Consider the following 27,137-nt stretch of genomic DNA (forward strand, 5'->3'; position numbering starts at 1 on the left):
TGTGGAAAGGTATATACTGTGAAGTATAGCCGTGCTTTGTGACGGCTGATTTCTCCAGAATATTATTGAGGTTTTGGTCATTGAAAATAATCGTCAGTCTCTGTGTATAGCTAAATGTCCTGTCTAGATCGTGTACAAGGAGTGCTCTTGGGGATTACTAGTATACAGTGGGCTGTTATAAAGGTAGATGAGATATATACCTTGAGCCGTTGTGGGTATTCTCCAGTAATCCCGTCTGTCTGCTATTATAGAAACAATGTGCAGTGTTGATTATTGGGGGAGGGGTGCTGGTAAGAGAGTGGACTGAAGTTAAGCCACTAAGAGCACTTCTCAATTAACCCTTTCTGTTTACTTTGTCTTTCCCTGTGTTTTATAGAATTAATGCGTATTGTAATCTGAGTGGGAAAGAAGGGTTATATGGGAAGGATTTGAAGAAAGCAGATTTTACAAGAGAAACAGTACTGTGTGCAGAAACTTTGAATAGAATAGAATAAGCAGGTAGCATAGAGTTGAGCAAAGTGAGCAAGGACAAAGGTCATAGAGCTTGTGATTTGGTTACTGAACAATGGGAAAGGATCAGGAAAAGTTGCAGAAAGAAATGCCAGGTTATAGACAGATAAGATAGATTGTAGAAAGTTTTCAGAAGATGAGCAGGAAGCCTAGCAGAAAGAAATGTGTTTTTAGATTGCTAGAAGGAGGTATAATGTAGTTAAGAGATTGAAGAGGGGAAAGCATGTAGGGGGGTATGTGTATTGCTAATGAACAATGTAATGTCTTTGTGTTGACTACAGCCCCTCCCTGTAATGGCGGCCGTGCTTGCAATGTTTACAATCCAACATAGTGTGACTCTGCAGTAAATGTAGTGAGGCCTGCCCCCACCCTGAAGTTATTTCCCCCCATGTGCTCACTTTCAGGGTGCGTGATGTTACTTCCGGTCCCTCCCCATCCGGGACAGGACCTGGCCCCGCCCCTTCCTCCTCCAGCGGCCATCTTGCCTCACCTGGAAGTGCTGCTACTCAGCAGCCATTTTGCCTCACCTGGGAGTGCTGCTGCCCCTGGCCCCGCCCGGTCCTCCGGCAGCCATTTTGCCTCACCTGGGAGTGCTGCTGCCCCTGGCCCCGCCCGGTCCTCCGGCAGCCATTTTGCCTCACCTGGGAGATCTGTAGCCCCGCCCCTTTCTGCCTCTGGCGGCCATTTTGCTGCATTTGGGAAGCCTATATTTCCCAATGCCACTGTATCCAGTGCTAACATCATGATTGTCTGAAGTAAGGTTTTGTTTGACCAGACTTTGTTACGCTCCAAGATGTGGCCACTTTGGATGTGTGATAAGTTCAGGGAAACAAACCTTTGTGGAGATGCAGCTTGGGACATAGTAGATGACTAAGCTGGTTTATAGTGCATGGAAGATTGGAGTTGATGCATGGGGGGCAGAGGCTGGGAATACATGACAGGGGACGCTCTCTCATGTTCCCAGGGGCTCTGTTTTCCACTGCCCGCTTCTCCAATGGATGCTCAGACAGATGATGTTACGGAAGGCTCCTACAGATGAAATAATTTCCCTATAGTCACCCAGCAAACTTTTTCATGCAATTTGGTGAAGTAATTTTACTTTTTATGTGAAGAAAGAGGGACTGAATTGCCCAGAGTAGGATGTTAATTCATCCGTATTCTTTAGTTTTTCTTTAAGTCTTTTGTATATTCTAGTGTCAGTTTACACTGAAGCTATAATTATATTCCGACAGGAGAGTAAAAGCTAAACGCTGGCCATACCCTGAAATACTATTACACTGGGTGACGTAAAATTTTACTTGTGTTGCGCCCCCTTGTGTTAAAAAATGCTAACTGCGACCTGAAATTAAAAAAAAAATTTTTTTAAGGAGATTTTCGCTCAGACTTCGCTGCATACAATGTCACCTTGACCTACAAAGTGCTTGTTTTTGTGCCTCTTGGTTTACTAGTTTGAACGCAATGACTCTTTTTCCATTGATTATTGCGGTTCAAAAGGGGGGAGGCATAGGTGATCTGGGTCATAGATGATCTAGGTGTTGTAGATCAGCTATTGGGTTTGAAAAAAAAAAAAATAAATGATTTTGTGCTACAAGATTCCGAGCCATGTGAAATAGAACATCAGAACGATTATTTAGTACTAATTCAGTAAGAAACTGCAGATATGCAAACAGTTATCAGAACCTCTGTTGATAATGCATATGTTGAGCTTTTTGCAGATGGTACCAGGGTGAGGACTGATGACTCCACATCGGATATGCAGTGGTCACACAACAAGATGTCCTAGAAGCAGGAGCTCTGCCTCCGCATGTCACAGTACAATAAGCGGAATGGAAGGCCCTCACTGAGGCGTGTAGAGTGGCGAGAGGTAAGACCGGCAATCCTTTACACTGACTCCTGGTATGCATTTGGCATAGCTCATGATTACGGCCCAATATGGAAGGCCAGACAGTTTTTTACCTTAGCAGGACAACCAATTGAGAATGGTGCAACGGTACAGAGTCGCATGGAGGCCCTACTTCTACCTGACAAAGTTGAGAGTTCGCACCGATTCCTACACTGGAGAGGCGAGAGACGACACACTCGCTGACAGCGCAGCAAAGGCAGCGGCCCTCAAGCCGTGGAAGAAAGAAGAAAGATACTGACAGCATGAGTCAGTGGTAAAAAAAAACTTTGGACATTGACAAAAATTTGGACTTTGATATGCTAAAGACTTTTACAGTTACCAGCCAGCAAGGAAGGAAAAAATAAATGGACTAATATGGGAGCAGCAGAAACAGGACAGTGTGTGGTGAACGGTCAACAGCACTTGCCCACCACAGTTCCTGTATCCCATGATGGCCCAGCTGATGGACGGAAAGACCCACCTAGTAAAGCAGTAATGACGACGACGCTTGAAAGAGGTTGGGCGACTTCTAGATTCTCTGTAGCTGCTGCATCATTTGTCCGGTTTAGCATGATCTATGCCATGGGTAAGTCAGGGCAGAAGTAAATTTGCCACACCACACTTGCCGGGACCACTCTACCCATTTCAGGGATTGCAAATTGACTACGTTCAGCTCCCACTTGTTGGGAAGTATGACTACGTGCTTGTTGTTGTTGATGTCTTTGCAGGTTGGAGGCCGACCCTGTTACCAAGGTAAACAAGTAGGTAACCGCAAAGAAGCTCATGAACGAGGTAAACTGTGAATATGGGGTACCAGAGGTGATTCAGAGTCAGACAGAGGTATAAACTTCACAGGTGAATGTAACATGTCATGTCTGCTCTGGGTGTATCCCAGGCCTTTTACATACTGTACCACCTTTAGTGTAGTGGAAAGGTGGAGAGACGTAGTGGCACGCTAAAAAGTAAGATACTTAAAAATGACGCCACTTTGGAAAGACTGTCATCCAATAGCCTTATACAGTGTTAGATATGAACCCAGGGGGGATTATACATTATCTCCCTACGAGATTGTTTGGGCTAGCCCCAAGGCTAGGTTGTTACTATCCTCAGTGGTTACAATTACAATCTGATGTGTTGACTGAGTATGTGATTTCCGTTGTTAAAGAACTAACCAAAGCCTATGCACAGGTGTTCTCTTCCAGACTCAGAGGCAGACACTGGGACACATATCTTGCAGCCTGGGGATTGGGTGTGCGTCAAGAAGTTCCCCAGGAAGCACCCTCCTGAGCCCCGATTTGATGGCCCCTACCAGGTGCTTCTGACTACTGCCACAGCTGTGAAACTAGCCGAAAGACTTACATGGATCCACGCTTCATACTGTAAGAAAGCTTCAGATCCGGGAGACCAGTCTTAGTTGTGCCAAAGACGTTACTCTGGTTAGGGCTAGTGAGAGAGGAGGGTGGCAACTGGAATCCTTAGTCGGAAGAATATGGGGGTATGGTTACCTTCTAGTATAACTCGTCCAATGCTCAAGTAGCTGCATATTCCTTCGACTATTGTACTGTGGTCCCGTGTCTAGGCGCAAGATCCCACCGCAGGCCAGATTTAGCTCAGTCCAGCTGGTTATATGACTTATATACCCGGGGAATACAATATGTTTGCGCCACTGATAACGTCTGGGGAGAAGACTGCCGTTATTGGGGATTAGTGGGATGGAACGCAGGAACAGACTAGTCCTATAAACCGCGAAGTGCCTTAAATAAGAAAAATAGGAGCGGGAAATCCCTAATTAGTCGTATAACCCTCCTTGAGAATAATAAGGACAGCAGGTATTGGAAGGCTGAACTTAGTATGCTGCTTGGTTTTAATGCGGTTGTTACACTAACCATGGAAGATCCAAACTCGGGGGACGGGGAGACTTATAGTCTGGGGACATACCGGTACGGGAAGACAGATCCCTTAGGGAAGTTTAAAATAAGGGATATGGTAGATGCAGCCGAATGGAAGCCTTCACTTAGTCCCGTGCCCATAATTAACCCCCTCCGCCGTAAGATAAAGACCTTGACGAACATGATGATCATAGCCGACCCTACCTTTGAGGACACCTTGACAGTAGCGACTGGCTACTCTGACCAGAATCTCTGGTTGGAGTTGATGAGGTACAATGCTAACAGGAGCAACAAGTCTAACTGTTGCGTGTGCGGTAGTGCCCGACTACACTCGGGGATGGTCCCCCTAAATCTCCCTGTAGATGCTGAAGAGTGGTTTATTAGTCTCTTCACGAACATTTCCGCTAATTACACTGTCCGTGAGAAATGGAAGAAGGAATACTCTATAACTACTTAAGTGTTTTGCACCGGAGAGAGTATTACTGACTACCCTGGAAACTACACCTGCCAGGCAAATAGGCAGGGTGGAGGGAGATTTTTGGGGAACTCACCAATGGGTATTGCTCCTCCTACAGTATGATAGGAGGGGAATAGATGCAGAATCAGGTCCAGTCCTTAGGAGACGTTTACTGGCTTTGTGGAGACATGAGGTAGAGGACCCGCCTGGAGGGTAATTGGACAGGGGAGTGTGCCTTAGTAAAGCCCTTATGCTCCTCCACATCCTGTCAGACACCAACGTTTCCCTTGTTTGAAAAAGATGAAGAGCCAGTTCCGATAATGCCAACCACATGCGCTACCAAAGAAAAAGGAGAAATGTACTAGTACTGTGCCTGCCCCGATCTCCTAAGATGGATTGTCAGTGGAATTCCCATTTGCCTAGGGATAGTGCAGAAGACCTTAGGTTCCGGCGAGGGCACACCCTGTGGGGTGTTAACTTGTACAGATAGAGGGTATGGATGCCCGGAAATGAGCCCAGGGAATCCATGGCCTCCCTCTGAGGTAAGGTAGGGACCCCCCCCCCCTCCTAGGAGTAGGGACTTACGGGCAGTGGGAAAGCCCTGACGCAAGGGTGAGGCGACTTGGACGTGTTCACCATTAGGACTATCTCCAGGAGGGACATTGGTGTGGGTGAAGATTAGGGAGTCCCACGCCGTGCGTACCTGTGCACGCTACTAGTATTGTAACATTATACTAGAGCGAGAAGAGAGACCCCTGGTGGTAGTTTTGATCTACACGTATACATTGACGTCATAGGATAGCCAAGGGGGGTACCTGACAAGTTTTAAAAACTAGAGACCAAGTAAAAACTAGATTCGAGTCCATTTTCCTGATCATTATGGTAAATAAACGTTGACTGGATTAATTATGTTTATTATAATTAGCAGTGGTTTATAAATTATACTAGAGACGCCTTATAGGGACTAGTCGACCAATAGGACCTACCTCGACTATGACTTTTTTTTAAAAAATAGAATGACCTTAGATATGACTTTAGCTAAAAAGGAGAGTGTCTGAAAGATGATAGGGGAGACTTGTTGTACCTACATCCCAGACGACACGTGACCCGCGGGTAAAGACGCAGTTGCTATTAAAAAAGCTGACCGCACTAACTAAAAAGAGCTAACTTTTGGGACCAGCACTCGCCATGGATGAGCGGGTGGTAAAGGATCCTGGCACAGACGGGCGTCGCTGTTGTATGTGAACTGATGGTTACCTTTTCTGTTCTAGTCTGCTGTGTTATCCCCTGTGTCAGAGAGACCTGTGAAACTGATGCTGGAAAAGCCGCTCCCACCATGAGTTTGCTGAATGCATCCCCAGAAGGAGTGGACAAGTCCTACACCCCCTTGAAGACCCTAAAACGAACCTTCAACGCGCTCCGGTTATAGGCTCATGCGCAGAAGACTGTGAAAATTAGATAAAGAATTAGAGGATAGACATTTTAAGGGGGGATTGTGATAGACATGATAATTATTTAGTATAAAATGTCTATCGCTATTTGTATATAACCCAAATGTATTTTGCTATTGTAATGACTTTCAGCTCTGAGGAGTTTAAAGGACACACACACAATCTAATCATAGTATTTGCTAGACAATGGATGTCTGATCTAATGTTAGTTAAGTACATAGAAGTTACACAAGTTGCACAACCAGCTTCTAAGAGTTAAGGGCCATAGTGTCGTGTATATTCTTATATCCTGTGTTCAATACCCAGCCCCCTTCCACTCTTCAAACACAAGCTAGTTAAACAAATCATTTGTCAACTACACAGAATTCCTTAAGGCTGTCTGCATGCTAAAGAATACAAAGTCCATACCTTGGCGGACGGGAGGGTAGGGAGGCGGGAGACTCTGTATAATCTAGCGAATGAGAATCTTATATGTTACTGATGTAATCTGTTGCACGCCCATTGAAGGGCGGTTGTCATGTGTTATAATAAAAAGCCTGAGCCTCTACACATTGTAGAGACTCTCCCAGTTTTAGACCAACATTGGTGTCTGATTCTGGTTCGATGATGTGTGCACACGATACTCAATTTGGAAGTGACAAAATACCCCAAAAGCCTGCTGGAGAAACCATAATCCAGATCACTACAAGGCTGATCATGCACCGGGCCGGCATGACACAACATTCTTCTTACTCCAGGGACATTCAGTTTACACCCACGGCTGCTGGGCTTTGTAGTGCACCACGAGCTGCAGCCGGAATTACTGCCGGTGACACCAGGGCGGTGCTGGCTATTGTTGGTAATCTTGTCCGCACATACGTGTCTGTTCCAGCTAGAGATCGCACTACAGAGAAATTAGCTGAGAAATCGCAGTTGATTTCTATGGAAAAGCATTTTGCTTAGTATGTCCTATGGGCAATATTTGCTGCGGGATCCGTAGACGAACGCTCGCAACAGATCCTGCAGTGCAAACACAGCCGTGGGCGTTGGGCCACAGTAAATGAAATAGGCTAGGAAATACACGAATGTTTATGTTGGACATTTGATTTAATCCCTGTGATAAAAGGAAAACAGAATACACGGGCGTGTAATTTACATCTATACACGGTAAGGCCTCATGTCCACGGGCAAAATCAGGCCCGCCGCGGATTCTTCATGCAGAATCCCGCAGCGGGTCCCTCCTTTCCCGCGGACATGAGGCCTAAAAAGAAGATTTACTTACCTGTCCGGATGCTGCGGGTCTTCCCTCCGTTGCGGCCGGATCTTCTTTCTTCAGCCCGGCGGATGTGCTCGGCCCACCGGCAGTGTGCCGTGCGCATGCGCCGTGCACTCTTTTTTTTTTTTTTTTTTAAACTCCTGCTCTTCTGCGCCGGAGAGCAGGAATTCAGCTGCGGGTGTTCCGGGGATCCGGATGGCTTCCATAGGCTTCAATAGAAGCCTGCGGAAGCCCCGCACTAAAATGGAGCATGCTGCGGGTGTTTTCCCACACACGTAATCCGCACCTCAAGGGAAAATGACATCCGCAGGTATTTAATTACCTGCAGGTGTCCAATGCATCCCTATGCGGTGCGGGTGACCTGCTGCGGATCTGTCCCCGTGGACATGAGGCCTAATTGTTGCATTGGTCATTTACTTTAATAAACACAAGAGCATGACATTCCATCAATAGTTTGGCCATTTGACATGCTGTGCAGTTGGTGATGGAGTATCAGTTGAACCACCATTAATGTAACCCATCACCTATCCAGTGGAGAAGTGCTGAACGTATTAAGCTGGAATACCAGTCTAAAACTGCCGATACACGAGAGAGATGCGTCTCATTCGTAAAATCTTTACTATTCTTGTTTGTTTTTAATTTAGGAGGCGCCCTGTTCACATCAAAGCGGATGACCCTCATTCTAACGGACCAACCACAACCAATGTTGCTGGGCATAAAGAAATGTGGCTTGGTGGTAAAGTACAGGAAGACGAAACAATCAAGGAAGCTGCCACACTGTGAATATAGGGTCTGAATACAAATTGCTTCCCAACATACAACTTCCATTGAAAGGATGACACTATGATACATGATCAGACAGAGAGATCCAATCCTGAGGCTCCGACTACTAGAGGGAAGGCTCAACCCTCATCTGTGAAGCCTTAGGGCTTTTACCCACCAGCTTTTTTTTTTTAACGCTGTGTTTTTTCAATGGGACTTTCTAATGTTAGAATTGCGTCGCACACAAAAAAAAGAAAAAAAATCGCAAGTTTGTTCTTTTGCGATTTTTGTGCAATGCGATTTTAACATTGGAGAGTCACATTGAAAAAAAAGTAGCGTTATTGCAGCGTTAAAAAAACACTAGTGGGTAAAAGGCCTAAGTCATATGAAAAGGATTATCTTGATGGAAGTACCCTTCTATAAAGGAGGGGCTCCAAATGCGTTAACCAAGGTAAAGGTACCCATACACTTAGTCGCCCCAGCTGCCAGCTATTTCTCCGGACCCCCCTGATACACATGAATGCTCAGTTCATCCAATTGTTCCTCGGACTTTAGTAGGCAGAGGGAGGTAATCAGCTGCCAGACTCTTCTGGTGGTGGCTTATCTTCAAGGAGAACAAAAGAATTGGGCGTTGAACTTCAAGGTGGCCGATCCTTCCTATCCTCAGCATAGGTTATAAATAGTTGATAGGCTGGGGTCCATTATTTGGGACCCCGACTGATCAGCTGGTAGGGCACCCGCTGTAAGCATCACAAGGTACGGTACGGAAGCAGATCACTTTGACCCTTGTGTAGTGGCCGGCGCTGGTAATGGCAGGCGCACCTCTCCTTGATTTTTATTGGAGTTGTACCTGCAATTACTAGGGCCAGCTATTACACGGGTCAGAGCGATTTGCGCCCATTCGGTTCCATATGTTTTGGCACTGACAATGGGCACCCGGATAGGTGGCCAGTCAGGGTGCTGAGCAGCGGACCCCGGCTGATCAACTAAGGATGACCTGAGGAGTCTTCAGCTAGTCTCCGGACCCGGATTAGTTACACAGAGGGGGTTTAAGCTGAACAGTACTTTATGGCTAGCTGGCACACTCGCTTTTACTGTCCATGCGCTGTCAGAGTAAAGGCAGCCTGCACTCTGACAGCACAGACCTACGTCAGTCAGCGTGGCAAGACACGGAAAATATAGGTTATTCTGATGTGATTTGTGGACAAGACATGCTCATTCAAGTCAATGGGGGATAAAAAACAAAAATATGAAGAAAAACAGCAGCCAGGATGTACAGTTACGGCCGGTGGTGTTAAAGGGTTGTCCGGTTGCAGGAACATGTGTTAAAATAGGGCCAGCCATACCGACCCTTTCTCAGACCCGGCGACCCCGCACTGCCGCCCCGCAGTTCTTCCGGTCTTTGTTTTGGACCAGCTACCACCTGATCACTGTAGCTAATTCGAGGCCTCAGTAGTCCGGTGTCGTTGCCCTGGCATAGATGCTGGGAGTGGATATGACAGGAGAACAACAATTGCCCACTGCAACGGTCAAGTGGTAGTCACTCCACAACAAAGATCAGGAGGACTTGGGGGGGTCATCAGGTCTGACCACAGAGGAGTACCGCTATGTGCAAACATAACGCCCCAGTCACAGGAGCGCATTTTCTTGTGTATATACTTTTTATTCACCGACTATGAACGGCACGCTTAATCTGCTGTATTTTTTTAAATGTGAACTAATGTTGCGCAAAAAAATAAAGTCCCAGTATGTCCTATTATGTTCCATATCCACGGCCCAAACTCGCTCATTAAAGTCTATGGGTGCATTTATAAAAAAATCAAGCAATCACGTATCACACTAGCATTTTTTCACTGCAGATTTTTTGCACGCTCCATTTTTTGTACATTTTGAGAAAACTGAGCCTTCTGGCTTTTTTTTTTCCACCTATGTGTGAAAAACAGATGACAGACAGATGCAACATGGACATAAGAATAAAATACGCACAAGTAGTAAAAATGGTGCCTCCCCCCATGTACCACAATTGCATCAAACGGACAACCCCTCTGAGGCCGGCCTCACACAGGCGTACACGTATTGGCAAGCAGAGCGCTGTGTATTTGCAGAATGAACAGTGCTTTTTTGCACGTGCATCGCTGTATTTTTGGCCCCCGCAGGAAATGTTCATTTGCACATAATAAAACCACCTGATCGCAATGGCTAATTTGCTCCAGAGGTTTTCTTTTGCCAGCACAATTACACAGTGTTTCACACATTGCCATGCGGATTGTGTGGCCCCTTTGACTTCTATGGGGACCTTTGGTGCGCAAATGTGCAGAAAAATAGAGGGATGGGATAGGATGGATATAAATAAATATATAACACAAATCACCAGCACACCCCGCAGTCAGGGGAAAAAAAAACTTTATTATCACAATTTATTTTTAAAAAAATAGAATTTTAAGCAGCAAAATCCACAATGGAAAGCAGCAGCCGAGGCGAAACCCCGAGAGGCCAGCGGCGCCGTGCGGGGTAATATGGCTGCACCCACCTGTATCAGCACAGTGCACAACTCCAAGGCCTGTATACACCGGTCAGTAAAAGGTAAGTCCTTGAGTCATCCTCTTATGGAAAGCGGACTCATATCCAGGGGACGACCACTATGGGAGTTGTAGTGGCGGCCATATTGATTGTGACCCAGCTTTCCCAGAAAAAGGATGACTTAAGGACGGAGGGTCTCTGATACAGGGTGGCTGCAGAAAAGTAGGCCGGCACCTCACTCATTTTACCTCAGCAGTATTAGAAATAGCAACCAATCACAGCACAGCTTTCATTTTACCTCAGCAGTATGAGAAATGTAAGCTGTGCTGTGATTGGTTGCTATGGGCAACAGATTTTCTTGTAGACAGTTTCATAAGACTGTGGTGCCGGCCTACTTTTCCATGGCCGCCCTGTAGATTTTAGGGGTCAGTGGTCTATACATTTGGCACATCTGTTGCAGATTATATGAAGGGAAGTATGTGGGGGGCTGTTAACGACCCCTATAGAGAGCAGGAAGGGATTTATACTTCCAATATATGGCCACTACCCGTTGCTATCACGTATAGTAGGTGGACTGTTATTTATAACCAGCTTGTGGCCACACAGCTGTCGTGAAACTACAAGTCCCAGCATGACATGTACTTGAGGGGTATAAACCTGCTCTAGACCTCAACATGGAGGCTACCGTTACGTAGAGACATTAAACGCTCCGGTGTGACTGAAGATGCTTTGCTTTATTGATCCAGAAAGGCATCAGATGTTATTCTCCATTCACCTCCAAAGCTGCATTCAAAATGGTTTTTGTTTCTTGCAATCCAGCGACACTATGCTGACAACAGAGCTCATCGAATTTGATACGTTGTGACTACTGGATCCTGAACCAGCAGAGGGAGACTTTCAGCCTGAGAACTGACAACGAACCCACAGAGTGCAGCTCTGGATGTGACTAGAGTATAGAGAGGGGAACTCCTGCAGTTTAAGAGCCGACAGTAAACCCACAGAATGCAGCTCTGGATGGGACTGAAGTAGACAAGTTAGGTTCTATATCTTGGAGCCAAGAGCAAACCCAAAAGCTCTGGCTGGGACTGCAATCTGCACAAGATCAAGTCCTGCAGCGTACACCAGTGTGACAAAGGCCTAAGAGCTGACAGCAAACCCATAGGCTGCAGGCCTTCATCTCTTGTATACTGCAGGCGCATCTAGGGCTGCATGCTATACTATAAGAGTCAACAGGAAGCCCGCAAAATGCAGCTTTGGCTGTGACTAGAGTAGATTAGCAACGTTGCACAAGCAGGTTTTCAAGCAAGACCTGCTAGTGGTGTAAGCTGGTATGCGTGGCATTCATCTACATGGAGGGGAGGGGGAGTATATAAATACGGTGCCATCTTCAGTGTTTATACCCACAGTGACTCAAAATCATGTGCTTAGTATATATAACCATACAAATGGCTCCACTGCAAAGTGCCAGAGCATGCTGGGAGTTGTAGTGCAAGACAGCAGGAAAGCAACTGGTTTATAGGGTCTGACAGGACAGAGAAGGGGCAAGGAGGTTGGCATTACTCCCAAAGTTGGAAGTAATCTAACACAGACCGGTTGCTAGGGATGTTCTGCCCGACAACCATACATATAAGCGTGTGCCCATAGCAACCGCAATAGTGCAGCGGAGATGAGGAATTCTGACGCTGTTCGTGTCGATTGGCCATTAACCAATCTGGAAGGGCGATACTGAGCTGGTCAGGCTGGTATATATGGCTTATAATAAACATCCAGCCCAGAATATATGTCCACAGAACAGTGCCTAGTATACACATCCTACCCCGTGCCACGCTCCAGTACGCTTCACCCACCAAGAGCAGCCATATTGTGACCTCATCCAGTACACAAGGTTGGGAACAAGATGCAACCCTGTCTTAAAAGATCCAGTCACCCGTTTCTTTAATCGGCCCTCCATTTCAGAACAAAGTAGACTAGCGTGGCGGGGAATATATATTACTTGCACTTATTTTTTTCACCATCCCTCTGACCATTTGTTTCTGGATCCCATTTTCTAGAAAAGCTGAGTGGCATCCAACATGGCCACCATTACAGCAAAGCTTGGCAACGCCCTCTGTGGGAGCTGTAACGGCAGCCATATTGGACGTCACCATCTTTCCCAGACATGGATAGCGCCTTTCTCTATTATTAGAATAAGGCGCTGCCTTTTAGCATCTGTATAACCTTAAACCGGCTGCAGCCACCAAGTGGATCCATATTTCAACTAGATATTTTCTCACAACAGTGAATTAATGAGCTCAAAGAAAGTGATTAGTGCAAAAAGGCATAAAGAAAATAAGTGCGCAAGACGTTAAAAACGTAAACAAAATCCATGTATGAAATGATGAACCCTATTGGCAAAAACCTCGGCAAACCTCTCATTACAATATAGCAGCAGTTACCCAAGTACACACATCGCTTCTGCGGGAATTCTAGTTATGGTCTTTTAAACTACAGTTCCCAGCAGGCATTGCCAGACCGACAGTCTGACTAATCGTACACCGATCTAAATTTACAGAAACTTTTATAATCAAAAGAATAATTCAACCACACGACGACAAAAGAATTGCCTAGAAGTTTCTGATTCTATAACGCAATAGTATGTGAGCGCAGCGCCCGTCCTTATCAGTACGCCGGTCCACTTCAGCATAGAACACTGGCAGATGAGAGATCAATGGAAAGGCATCAAGAGAATGAATTATAGTCCTGCTTAGGGAGATTATTGGGATCTCCAGGTTTGTGTCAATAAAGTTAATTGAAGAAAGAACGGGACGTACTTTCATTTAATATTTGGTCTCATGGTGAGCAGTTACCATGACGACACAAAATCCGCGAACAAGGGCGCCAAGTAACTTTATTGAACATTCCTGGAGAAGCCCAATACAAGTAAAGCTTAATCACAGTGTAAGGAAAAGTTCTGCAACTTTCTACTATAGTTTGCATTTCAATTTCTTTAAGTATTCAAGATCTTTGCCTGCTGTCAGTGAATGGAAAAACTGTTTACATCCCAAGGCTATAAACCTGCCCTTGATCATGTGCTGCTCCTGGCTTGTTACAATGTATCAGAGCTCTCCCTTCTAATGGGCGGTGCAGCTGTGTGAGCAGGATAAGTGTTCAACCTCGCAGTGTTTGCATTCACTGAAAGCAAGCAGAGATTTTTAACATTGTCAGCAATTGATACACAAGTAGATTGGAAGTTGCAGACCTTTTCATTATACAATAGCAAGAGTGACTCTGTAGAGACCTCTGGCAGGATGCACTCAGCATTAAGTGCCCGTGGTGCCCATCAGTTGGCTCCAAACAACCTCATTTTCTCAACAAGGAGCTGGGATCGGAAAAAATCTGATACAGTCCACATCCGATCTCGTCAATCTCCTCCTCCGTCAGGTGTGAGAATAAATTGACTTCTTCGTTAAAATAGCAAGGGAGGGTCCCGCTGCCCAGATACCCGATGAGCGACTCTATGATCTGCAGGAAGCGGTCGGCAATACTAGATTCTGACCAATCAGATGAGTCATTACTGACATGGAGAAGGACATGTCTTAAGTGGGTTGGAGACAGTTGGCCAAGTCCTGAGCGCTGATGGCCGATACTCCTTAGTATGTGTAGGCACTTCTGCCGAATGCCAGAATCATTGCTGTCCAGCTCCTGGAGACGGAGAATCTCCTCGCGGTAGTAGCTCCGTCGCCAGAGGTTTTCGGATGGGGCGGTAGAGTGGGGGTATGCCAGCAGGACAACGTCTTTGGTTTCAGCCATTGGAAGGACATTGATCGTCACTCTGAAGTCTTGATGGACGACCTCCAGTCTAAGGTCATGAGCGGCAACAACCGGCCACACATTGCACTCAAGGACTGTCCCGATGGACGGCCAGTTGATGGATGCTGTGATGGTCTTGTGCAAGGACTCCATGATCATCCTGGTGGAAAGGTAGCCCCCCAACATATACCTGTCCCATAGACTGCTTCCCCGGGCCGTATACTCCAGATTAACCCTCTTAATCATCCAAAATAGAGGGTCATTGAGAATGGTTTCCTGCCCTGGTACGAAGGTCCACAGATCCGGTTCAAGCATTAGAGGCAGCAATACGTAAGCCTGGTCCAAACTGGTAACGGGGAGGCCATTACCCAGGGAGCCCCCCAACTGCATGGCAAAGAAAGGCATTTCGGGGTGCTTTGCCTTCAGAAAGTCCTGTAGCTCGCTAACAATGTCCATCAGCAGCTGTCTGGCCACTTGGGTCTTGTCTTCGGGCACAACTGCTTTGTGGGTGTAGTAATGCAGGAGGGTCTCCCGTACGGTGAGGCACATTGGGGTCTTCTCAGCAGCAGGGGGTTGTGGAGGATCACTGCTCGAAGCTGCGACATCTGGAAGGATGGAAAGAAAAGAATCAGGCTCTCCTTCGCTCCTCTCTTGCTATAAAAGGAACCTGTCAACTCCGAAAAGCACCGAAAACTAAGTTATAGTGTGTGGGGAGGCGGGGGATTTATTTCTTATACTCGCCTGCTCCTGCGCCGCCTGCTGGTGAAGTGTGGCCATTTTCAGATCGCTGTGTGAATGCAATCACGTGCGTGTGCCGCAGTTTGAAAAGAATCAGATTTTCTGACCGAGCGCAGAAAAAATTATTGTAATATTTATTTTTGACTCTCCCGCCGTGTCTGCGCCCGTCCAAAAGTCTGACTCTTTTCAAACTGCTGTGCATTTACCAGGTTCCTCCCCATACAGCACCATAACTTAGTTGGCGTTGATCGGTTCCCTTTACAATGACGTTACTGATCTTATACTCCAGTCACATCTAAAGCTGCATGAAGAAGTGAACTCACTGCTGCTTGGACACTCCATACCGTGCTTACCGACACAATCATAAAGACTCAGCTGAGTTCCTAGATGCATTTAGGAATATGTAGCATATACATTCACGGCCGGCTGATATACACTGTGATCTGATGCATTAGATTCCAATACATCAGATCACACGGCCGTATTCTCGTGACGTAAAAACGCCCGGCCAATATAGCTCCGGGTGATTTTACGTTGGGCTCAAATGATAGTCCTGGAACTATCTTTTGGGCCGGAATGCATCGGCCACTCTGTGGGCTCCTATAGGAGCCAATGACAGCGGCCGGGGGTGGGAGGGAGTATAGCAGCGTGGAAAGCAGAGGTAAGCCTGCGAGGGGAAGGGAGGGGAAGGGAGGGGAAAGGGGCAACAGCATGGTAGCCCCGGCGTATATGCGCCAGGGCCCATTTCATGTGAACGGGCACACAAACTTCAGCTTTAACGCCACCGATGGTAGCATATATATCGAACGACCGTGAAAACGGCGGCCAATATACGCTCTTGGGAAATAAGCCTAAGGGACATTCATAGAAGATTCTACGCCAATTTATCACATAAAAGTGGCAGATTTTTGCACAAGTGGAAATCTGTGCAAAAATATACGACTTTCTGGCTTTCTATGTCACCATCTGCCAATTTTTAAATTTTTTAACAGGGCGTGGCTTGTCAGGAAGGGGCGTGGCTAGCACAGACAGATATTTATGCATAATTTACGCTGGTGTAAACTATACCAGAAATGAGCACCAGATCCGACTTGGCATACATTTCTGATTAGGCGCATGGAGGAGCCGAGATACGCCTAATATATGAAGAGTCATGCGCCTACTCATGCATTAGGTGCGTCATGCGCCGGCGGAAATACTAAGACCAGAATTTGAAATACGGGTCTTAATAAATTTTCCTGCGTTGAAGCTTGAAATAGAAATAAAGCAGGAGATTCCTGTTAGCAGCTTTGGGTATGACCGGAGTAGAGATGTGATAAAGCATATTATATATGATATTATATCCACCGGTGAGGACACTTTCGGTTCCTCTGCTGACCTGTGACAGGCGGGTCGGGCTCAGGCGCTGGTAATGCACTGCTCAGGTCCGAGCGGGTTGCTTTTCGCTGAAGTTTTGGGGAGGCCTTCATCAGTACGGCTTCCTTCCAGCTTTCTTCTATGGTTTTCTCTTCCACTTTCTCCTCAGGAGGCGATGCTGCTCGGTCAATCAGCTGCAGACAATAGGAGCAGAATCAGCCACAGTCATGTGCAGAGTCAGCTTTACAGCAATGGCTCACTTAAAGGGGCCGTTACCCAAATATATTTTTAATTAGACAGGGACAAATTTGGATTCCCCTTTAACAGGGTCTTCCCCATTAATGACATTCTTTACTTCCCGATAGGCAATATATGTTTGATCACTGGGGGTCCAACTGCTGGGATTCCCAGCCATCCTGAGACTGGCTCATCCGAATGCCCCATATGAATAGAGCAGCAGTGCGTATGTTGAACCGCTCCCCCATTCCCTTGTACTGTGGGATGAACGGTGATCAATGTGCTTGGCATTCTCTTTCTGTCCCATTGAAGTACATGCATGATCACTACTCATTCACATCACTACTACATTCATGTGTGCCGGTCTCAAAATCACTGAGGGTCCCAACAATCAAGACATTTATCCCCTATTGTGTAAACGGGGAATAAATGTCTTTAGCGGTAAAACCCCTTTAAGCATAATTTTACACTTACATATAATGCCTGAGTTATATCATGTCTTATACTCCAGTCACACATAAAGCTGCATCCAAAACACAGCTGACTGGCACTAGGAATCTGCCAACATTGTGCTGATAGACGCACCCCCTTACAGCTCACCTACGATCATGGTGTGTGGAACAATTGTTTAGTGACAGCTGCTGAAGCTATATGGGCGCCTTTAGGGTTGGGCTAAGTCTACTAAACAGCGCCCCTCAGTGATATGGGGTGTTGGGTTCCCATTTATATCAGAACATCTGATAAATGGCTGTAAAATATGGACAGTAAGTAATTCTTACCCGTTTTACTGCCAATGTGGCGATGCCCAGCATTGCTGCTCCGCCGACACCGAGCACCAGCCTGGCATTGGCCAGTAAGAAATCCACCATGGTGCCGATGCCATCGTCTGACTTCTTGCCTTTTTTCGAAAGCTGCATTTCAGCCATGATAACACTGCAGAGGAGGAAAGAGCAGATTACGCGTCACATCTAGATTCTTATACCTGGGGTACATCAGCTGAGCCGATGAGGTCATCAGTTTGCATTGACCCACTTCCTAAATAATGGCGCATGTGAAATACAAGCTATACGTCACAACTGTGGAGTAAAATAGTGACACATGATGGCGCATGCCACCATTACAAATTAAAGGGGTTATCCCAAAATCTGACCAGGATAGTGGATAACATCACATTGAATGCAGCAACGGGCAAACTTGCACCGCCGCTGCTCCATTCACTGTAATAGAGCTGATGGAAATTACCAAGCGCTTGTACGCAACTGTCTCAGACAGTCAAGGGACCTCCGTTCTCAGGATCGGTAGAAGTCTCAGCGGGGAGACCTCCAACGATCATAAAGTCATCCCCCATACTGTGGACAAGGATAACCCCTTTAATTTTTTACTTTTTGCCCTTCTCTCGCTACTTTTCCAAAAGTAGTGAGAAAAGGGTGTAGGATTTAGCAGGAGGGACACAGTCCAATACATTATGATGGTCTAAATTATAGCTCAGGTCTGTGCCAACTCATAACTGGCACACATCTGCATTTTTGGCGCAGGGCCACAATTGCACTAACTTTGATCATCTGCATAAAGGCCATTTAAATGTGTGTAGATTAAACTCTTTCTAGTGGCCCAAGTAAAAGGGCCTTTAGATATTAAAGTCCGCCGCTGCGAGGAACGTTGGGAGAAGGTCAATATAGCCAACACTGCGGTTGCCAATTGTCTTCCGGCTTTCCCAGAATCCTGAATGGAAATCTACCCACTTATAACAAGGGATCTGGGAATAGCGGACACATTACTGTAGTACTGGGCAAAGGTGCTTAACGGGAGTCCGGAAAAACTAGGCAACGACTCACACAACAATGACCAGGATCTACATCAATGACCTTTAAAAGGGCTATTCTGGGCATTTAACCCCTTTTAGTACTGATGACCTCCAGGGTCGGAGCAAGAAGTGTGACACAAGGCTTTGCTTCCAGTGAAGTCAATGAGAACTATACCCTCTATAGCACTTGAGGCTCCGCTGCAGTTAATGCAGGGCTGAGATCAGGTGACTGACAGAGGTCCCAAGTGGTGGACCCCCAAGATCAACTGCTGATGAATTATCATCAGTACTTAAAGGGGTTAAAATGCCCAGAATGCGCTTTTAACCTGCAGCTCCCCAGCTGCTGCAAGACGACAACAGCTCCCATGCCTTGTCAGTCTGTGGCTGCCAGGGCATGCTGGGAGTTGTAGTTTAGCAGCAGTTAGCCCGATTTTGCAGATCGCTGCTCTAAAGACTGTTTTATCGTTGTTCTATAAAATCCAACATGCAGGAAGCGATGCGGTGATCGCTGTGACTCAGACAGATCTGTACCCGGCCCGCAGCCGTGTTTACACTAGAAATAGGAGCGTCATTACATGTATCAGTCAGAGAGGGCAGTGCGATTAGTCCATGAGCCACCGACACAGGTGTAATAAATAGTTACTGCGCCCTCTGGCAACTTGGACCAACTTGTCAAATTATAGGGGCTTCCTGCTTAAAGGGAAACCCTCATCAAGAATGTGCCTATTAAACTAGTATCAGTGGCGCACGGGGTTGGCAGAACCTCTCCTACGCAGATATGACGGGTTTATTACACCTTTTTAAAGGTTTCCCATGGAAATTAGCTGATAAGAGTCAGATCTCAGCTGAAAGAAGCCACGGAGCTACGATGCCTCCCCGAGTGATGGACGACTCCCGATCCTGCGTGTATTAGGCCTCATTCGCACGACCGTGTGTCTAACGCTGCAGGGGTCCCGCAGTCCAACACATTGACCCCATTTACCACAGGTCACGCAGCCGTGCATCGCCAAAATCACGGTCGTGTGAATGAACCCTTCATTGAGCTTGCGCATTGGAATCTTCCTTCACAGGGGACGGCTCCTTCAGGGGGCATATGTGGGCCATGGAGTTGATGTCAGACGCCGCGCTCTGCTGTGTCCGATGCTATAAAGCTTCCCCCGCTTCCCATTCTCGGATGCGTCTGTTATACAAGTCAGCAAACTGACAGATCCGCGCCGAAAACTAGTTTTTTTTTTCCAAGTACGCAAACATCTACAATGTTCAGTATTCATTATATACCGTGTTTCCCTGAAAATAAGACAGTGTCTTATATTAATTTTTATTCAAAAAGGTTTAACTTTTTTACATGTACAGCTGCCTGGACACTATTTAAATTGACTTTTTTAATTAACTGTTAGCAGGGCTTAATTTTGGAGTAGGGCTTATATTTCAAGCATCCTCAAAAAGCCTGAAAAATCATTTTGCATCCTGAAAAATTCTGGAAAATCATGCTATGTCTTATTTTCAGGGAAACAGGGTAGTATACTGTATACAGCGTAATATGGAATATATAAAAGTGGGGCTCCTTAGTGATGACATACGGGATGGCGCACAAACTTTTACCATGTATGGTTGAAAAATAAAAAAAAAATCTAGAAGACAGATTTTCCCGTGCGGATGGCGATTTACAGGCCCATGTGCAGGGTGGTGGCACTAGGCGGCAGGGCTCGATCATTGTATGATGGGCATCTTTAAAGCGCTGGGCCTGTAGCACAATGTAATGCTCATTTCAATAATAGCCGTTAATGAGGAAAACACGCATTCTGGCGCAATCAGGAGGCGTTTGAAAAAACAGTTGGCGCTATCAAGGCTGTGCGTCAGCGTGATAAGTGGGGAGTAGAACTTAAGGCGACCTGCCACCTTCCTGCACCACTATAAACTAAGTTCTGGTGCTGTTTGGGGAGCTGACGGGGAACCGGGTGATGGATTTTTTATGCTCACCTGCTCCCGCGATCCAACGCCGTCACCTGGTGAGGATTACGCGCCGCATGAAAATCGGACTCTTTTCAGATAGCCATGCACACGCTCCCCTATACAAGTCAGATTTCCATGCGTTCTTCAGTGGGTGACCGAGCGGGATCAAGAGCAGGGGGAGTAGAAAGAAGATACATAACCGGCTCCACGTCACCGAACAGCGCCCTAACTTACTTTATAGTGCTGTAGGGACGGGTCCCTTTAAGGCCGGCGTCACACGGGCGTATTGGTGCGTGCAATACAATGAAAATAGAACCCATTGATTTCAATGGGTTGGTTCACATTTCGCATATTGGTCACGCAAAACAAAAAAAAAAAAAAAAAATTAGAACATAGTCTAATTTGTTGTGTATTTACGCACTAAAAGGTCCAAAAAGAAGGGCGCAATACACGAGGAGAAGCACGAAGCACTAGGTTATTGCATTGGAAGAAGAACACATTAACCATTTCAAGCGATGCGTCTGCATGCAACAGAAGATGCTTTGTGAGGGTAAGAGGTACAGTAAAATAAGCTGATGGGGGGGGGGGGGGGGGAACAAAAAAATCGTTCACGCCGCAAAAACGCACTTGTGAATATGCTTCCGCTCATGTGAAGTCAACCTAACACACAAGGCGTTGATGAGCGCCCCTGTAAGACGTCTCCCACGTCTGTACATAAGCCACAATCGCTGCAGATCTCTAACAGACTTGGCGTTTCAGTTTTTTACCATTTTTCTAGATTTCTGCTTGCTGTCAGTGAATAGGAACATTCTTGTTTCTGCTCAAAGGCTGAACACCTGCACAGACCTCTCAGCTGCAGACGTGTACAGTAAACATCCTGAACTTCAGACTGATACATTGTAACAAACTGTGTGCGCTTCTCTACACAGGACACAACTGTAACAAACCCTCAGCTGTGAAAGGTAGCGGGTCGGCACGAGCCAGTAACAATAGATACTTGATACTAAATATCCCAAACGTCAGACTGGAGTACAGAGTCCCAGCAGCCGCTATAGAACTACAAGTCCTATCATGCCCAGCAAACCAGGGTCATTACATTACATTGACAAAGGATGCTGGGAATTGTAGTTCTACTGTAATTACAGATGGGACGAGGTATTTGGTGGTGTTGCCTCGCCACTTACCTCTATAGACCCCGCCATTACCGTCCTTCCCGTCCTCCCATCCCTGAATACCCCGTTGACCCCGAGTTCTCACCAGCCTTTCCCGCGGCCTTTGCTGCTCTCCCTGCGAGCAACGTCCGGGTGTTCGCTCGCTGAGCGCTCCGACCAATCACACGCCTCCATCCCACCTGCCTTCCAATCACAAGTGACACTGCGAAGCCCACTTACCAATCACAGGTAAAGGTTAATATCAGCAGCCAATCAAAGGAGAAGTGAAAAGAAACAGCCAATTACTGAAGAGACAAGGAGACTCGACCAATCATCTTTGCATTTATTAAAAACAACTTCGAAAAAAAAATGTCTTCATCTCAAAATAGAAGCTCAACTGTCCAATGAAAGCGCTGCATTCTGCTGACGCCATTGGTTGCCATGTCAGATTGGGACCTTTGTTTAACCCCTCTGTGGCGGGGTGAGGGAATCACTGAGTAAATAAATCACACTTGGATCGCCACTCGTTGGCGCCATGAGCTGTCAATCATCCTGGGACTGACAGCGGGACGGGGAAGGATAGCTGTGAGGGGGCGGGGCCGGGATGAGACCGGGTTAGGGTGTGTACCGCTGGTGACAGGACGTTGTAGGGTTGTGTGAACGGAGAGGGCGGAGCCTAACCGCTTCCTGCTCCTCAGTGCAGACAGACCCTCCCTGAGACCGGGAGATGGCGGCCACCGGGGTGCTGCCCTTCATACGGGGGGTGGACCTGAGCGGAAATGACTTTAAGGTGAGGGGGGCCCTGGAGGTGGAGCGGGGTACACTGAGGGGGCCGAGGGGTTAACTGGTGCCGACTTATATGTCTGTAGAGAGTGCAGTATGGAGGCCCGTATATAGTATAGAAGGAGGCCGGGGGAGTCCCGTATATACTATAGAAGGAGGCCGGGGGGAGTCCCGTATATAGTATAGAAGGAGGCCGGGGGGAGTCCCGTGTATAGTAGGAGGCCGGGGTGTCCCGTATATAGTATAGTAGGAGGCCGGGGTGTCCCGTATATAGTATAGCAGGTGGCCGGGGGAGTCCCGTATATAGTATAGAAGGAGGCCGGGGGAGGCCCGTATATAGTATAGCAGGAGGCCGGGGGAGTCCCGTATATAGTATAGTAGGAGGTCGGGGGAGTCCCGTATATAGTATAGAAGGAGGCCGGGGGAGTCCCGTATATACTATAGAAGGAGGCCGGGGGGAGTCCCGTATATAGTATAGAAGGAGGCCGGGGGGAGTCCCGTGTATAGTAGGAGGCCGGGGTGTCCCGTATATAGTATAGTAGGAGGCCGGGGTGTCCCGTATATAGTATAGCAGGTGGCCGGGGGAGTCCCGTATATAGTATAGAAGGAGGCCGGGGGAGGCCCGTATATAGTATAGTAGGAGGCCGGGGTGTCCCGTATATAGTATAGCAGGAGGCCGGGGGAGTCCCGTATATAGTATAGCAGGAGGCCGGGGGAGGCCCGTATATAGTATAGAAGGAGGCCGGGGGAGGCCCGTATATAGTATAGCAGGAGGCCGGGGGAGTCCCGTATATAGTATAGCAGGTGGCCGGGGGAGTCCCGTATATAGTATAGAAGGAGGCCGGGGGAGGCCCGTATATACTATAGTAGGAGGCCGGGGGAGGCCTGTATATAGTATAGGAGGAGACCGGGGGAGGCCCGTATATAGTATAGAAGGAGGCCGGGGTGTCCCGTATATACTATAGAAGGAGGCCGGGGTGTCCCGTATATACTATAGTAGGAGGCCGGGGGAGCCCCGTATATAGTATAGCAGGTGGCCGGGGGAGTCCCGTATATAGTATAGAAGGAGGCCGGGGGAGCCCCGTATATACTATAGTAGGAGGTCGGGGGAGCCCCGTATATACTATAGTAGGAGGCCGGGGGAGGCCCGTATATAGTATAGAAGGAGGCCGGGGGAGGCCCGTATATAGTATAGAAGGAGGCCGGGGGAGGCCCGTATATAGTATAGGAGGAGACCGGGGGAGGCCCGTATATAGTATAGAAGGAGGCCGGGGTGTCCCGTATATAGTATAGTAGGAGGCCGGGGTGTCCCGTATATAGTATAGCAGGTGGCCGGGGGAGTCCCGTATATAGTATAGAAGGAGGCCGGGGGAGGCCCGTATATAGTATAGCAGGAGGCCGGGGGAGTCCCGTATATAGTATAGTAGGAGGTCGGGGGAGTCCCGTATATAGTATAGAAGGAGGCCGGGGGAGTCCCGTATATACTATAGAAGGAGGCCGGGGGGAGTCCCGTATATAGTATAGAAGGAGGCCGGGGGGAGTCCCGTGTATAGTAGGAGGCCGGGGTGTCCCGTATATAGTATAGTAGGAGGCCGGGGTGTCCCGTATATAGTATAGCAGGTGGCCGGGGGAGTCCCGTATATAGTATAGAAGGAGGCCGGGGGAGGCCCGTATATAGTATAGTAGGAGGCCGGGGTGTCCCGTATATAGTATAGCAGGAGGCCGGGGGAGTCCCGTATATAGTATAGCAGGAGGCCGGGGGAGGCCCGTATATAGTATAGAAGGAGGCCGGGGGAGGCCCGTATATAGTATAGCAGGAGGCCGGGGGAGTCCCGTATATAGTATAGCAGGTGGCCGGGGGAGTCCCGTATATAGTATAGAAGGAGGCCGGGGGAGGCCCGTATATACTATAGTAGGAGGCCGGGGGAGGCCTGTATATAGTATAGGAGGAGACCGGGGGAGGCCCGTATATAGTATAGAAGGAGGCCGGGGTGTCCCGTATATACTATAGAAGGAGGCCGGGGTGTCCCGTATATACTATAGTAGGAGGCCGGGGGAGCCCCGTATATAGTATAGCAGGTGGCCGGGGGAGTCCCGTATATAGTATAGAAGGAGGCCGGGGGAGCCCCGTATATACTATAGTAGGAGGTCGGGGGAGCCCCGTATATACTATAGTAGGAGGCCGGGGGAGGCCCGTATATAGTATAGAAGGAGGCCGGGGGAGGCCCGTATATAGTATAGAAGGAGGCCGGGGGAGGCCCGTATATAGTATAGGAGGAGACCGGGGGAGGCCCGTATATAGTATAGAAGGAGGCCGGGGTGTCCCGTATATACTATAGAAGGAGGCCGGGGTGTCCCGTATATACTATAGAAGGAGGCCGGGGTGTCCCGTATATACTATAGTAGGAGGCCGGGGGAGCCCCGTATATAGTATAGCAGGTGGCCGGGGGAGTCCCGTATATAGTATAGAAGGAGGCCGGGGGAGGCCCGTATATAGTATAGAAGGAGGCCGGGGGAGGCCCGTATATACTATAGTAGGAGGCCGGGGGAGGCCCGTATATAGTATAGAAGGAGGCCGGGGGAGGCCCGTATATAGTATAGAAGGAGGCCGGGGTGTCCCGTATATACTATAGTAGGAGGCCGGGGGAGTCCCGTATATAGTATAGCAGGTGGCCGGGGGAGTCCCGTATATAGTATAGAAGGAGGCCGGGGGAGTCCCGTATATAGTATAGAAGGAGGCCGGGGGAGGCCCGTATATACTATAGTAGGAGGCCAGGGGAGTCCCCTATATACTATAGTAGGAGGCCAAGGGAGTCCCGTATATAGTATAGTAGGAGGTCGGGGGAGTCCCGTATATACTATAGTAGGAGGCCGGGGGAGTCCCGTATATACTATAGTAGGAGGCCGGGGGAGTCCCGTATATACTATAGTAGGAGGCCGGGGGAGTCCCGTATATAGTATAGAAGGAGGCCGGGGGAGGCCCGTATATAGTATAGAAGGAGGCCGGGGGAGGCCCGTATATACTATAGTAGGAGGCCGGGGTGTCCCGTATATAGTATAGAAGGAGGCCGGGGGAGCCCCGTATATACTATAGTAGGAGGCCGGGGTGTCCCGTATATAGTATAGAAGGAGGCCGGGGGAGTCCCGTATATAGTATAGAAGGAGGCCGGGGGAGGCCCGTATATACTATAGTAGGAGGCCAGGGGAGTCCCCTATATACTATAGTAGGAGGCCAAGGGAGTCCCGTATATAGTATAGTAGGAGGTCGGGGGAGTCCCGTATATACTATAGTAGGAGGCCGGGGGAGTCCCGTATATACTATAGTAGGAGGCCGGGGGAGTCCCGTATATAGTATAGAAGGAGGCCGGGGGAGTCCCGTATATAGTATAGAAGGAGGCTGGGGGAGGCCCGTATATAGTATAGAAGGAGGCCGGGGGAGGCCCGTATATAGTATAGAAGGAGGCCGGGGGAGGCCCGTATATACTATAGTAGGAGGCCGGGGTGTCCCGTATATAGTATAGAAGGAGGCCGGGGGAGCCCCGTATATACTATAGTAGGAGGCCGGGGTGTCCCGTATATAGTATAGAAGGAGGCCGGGGGAGCCCCGTATATACTATAGTAGGAGGCCGGGGTGTCCCGTATATAGTATAGAAGGGGGCCGGCGGAGCCCCGTATATGTAGCGCAGCAGGGGTCATGTATATAGTATAGCGGGTGTCCAGAGCGGTCCTGTGTGTAGCGTAGTGGGGGTCCGGCAGGGTCCTGTAGATGATAATATAGTATGAGCACCTGCAGTCGGCTATAACAGTGTGTTTATCCATCGGTCGCCATGACAGCGCTCGGCCATGAGTTGCATGGTTTCCTCTTGTTTGGCGCTCACTGGGGGGGTCATGTGACATTTACGGTTTTACGCATTAAGCCGCTGTTCACATTTGTGTTTTGGGAGCAGCAGAACAGAACTGCTGGCAATGAATCCGTCCTTTGGTATGAAGGAGGCCGCGCGGGGTGGGCTCTTGTGTAACGGGGTCCGCCTGTCTTCCATCATGGCCGCCCCTGTTTTCCAAAACAAAATAGCGCTACGTGGGATTTTAGGATGGCTTTTCCTTCCATAAACGTTGAGCGGAGGGTAATATGAGCCGTGACGTAAGTTGTGGCCACTTGTGAGGGGTTGGTGGCCGGCGGGTGGCACGTAACGGGCAACTAGATGCTTATTGTAATAGTTCAGCAATAAAAACGCCCAATGTTAAGAATAGAAAATACTTGGAGCGTTCCTTGTGGGTTTTGTGGCAGCGTCGGGTCCGTCTGGCCCGTACCCGTGTAGATGTGTATATTGGGGAGTGTTCCAATATGGCGGTTTTGCTATGGATTTTCCGCAGAGGATGAATCTGTGTGTGAGCCCCCCCCTCTCACCGGCGTTTTTTCCGCCTTTAACGCTGTGTTTTCAGCGCTGCCATTTATTTCAGTGGGGCTCCTCAGGCGAGCGTTAAAGCACAGCTGTTCTATGTTCGGGTGTTTCAGCATTTTTAGGCGCTATGCGTTGCCTAATGCAATAAACGGGCAGCCTCTTTAGCGCTTCTGAAAACACGGCTAAACTTGGTAATA

General features: G+C 48.0%; 2 protein-coding genes and 1 long non-coding RNA gene across 4 annotated transcripts in view; 2 read left to right on the forward strand and 1 right to left on the reverse strand.

Moving 5' to 3' along the window:
• The window catches only part of LOC136576984 (uncharacterized), a 248,318-nt gene extending 243,831 nt beyond the window's left edge, over positions 1 to 4,487 (forward strand). The window contains exon 3 of the long non-coding RNA XR_010786429.1: positions 3,581 to 4,487. This is a non-coding gene — a long non-coding RNA (uncharacterized lncRNA). The remainder of the gene's footprint in view (positions 1 to 3,580) is intronic.
• A 6,105-nt stretch (positions 4,488 to 10,592) lies between these two features.
• Positions 10,593 to 21,951, reverse strand: MIEF2 (mitochondrial elongation factor 2). Of its 2 annotated transcripts, none has more exons than XM_066576664.1 (4): positions 21,861 to 21,951; positions 17,626 to 17,779; positions 16,632 to 16,803; positions 10,593 to 15,120 (listed from the first exon to the last, which is right to left on the reverse strand). In XM_066576664.1, exons 1-4 carry the CDS (start codon positions 21,947 to 21,949, stop codon positions 14,066 to 14,068), a joined length of 1,470 nt encoding a protein of 489 aa, XP_066432761.1. In that variant the 5' UTR covers positions 21,950 to 21,951; the 3' UTR covers positions 10,593 to 14,065. The 2 variants fall into 2 exon arrangements, with proteins under 2 accessions (XP_066432761.1, XP_066432762.1); XM_066576665.1 differs by having other exon boundaries at positions 21,788 to 21,893.
• A 440-nt stretch (positions 21,952 to 22,391) lies between these two features.
• FLII (FLII actin remodeling protein) overlaps positions 22,392 to 27,137 on the forward strand; it is a 33,916-nt gene continuing 29,170 nt past the window's right edge. The window contains exon 1 of the mRNA XM_066576666.1: positions 22,392 to 22,544. Coding sequence (XP_066432763.1) covers positions 22,482 to 22,544 — 63 coding nt within the window. The 5' untranslated portion in view covers positions 22,392 to 22,481. The remainder of the gene's footprint in view (positions 22,545 to 27,137) is intronic.

This window comes from Eleutherodactylus coqui, chromosome 8, assembly GCF_035609145.1.
Source record: "Eleutherodactylus coqui strain aEleCoq1 chromosome 8, aEleCoq1.hap1, whole genome shotgun sequence".
Taxonomy (NCBI): Eukaryota; Metazoa; Chordata; class Amphibia; order Anura; family Eleutherodactylidae; genus Eleutherodactylus; species Eleutherodactylus coqui.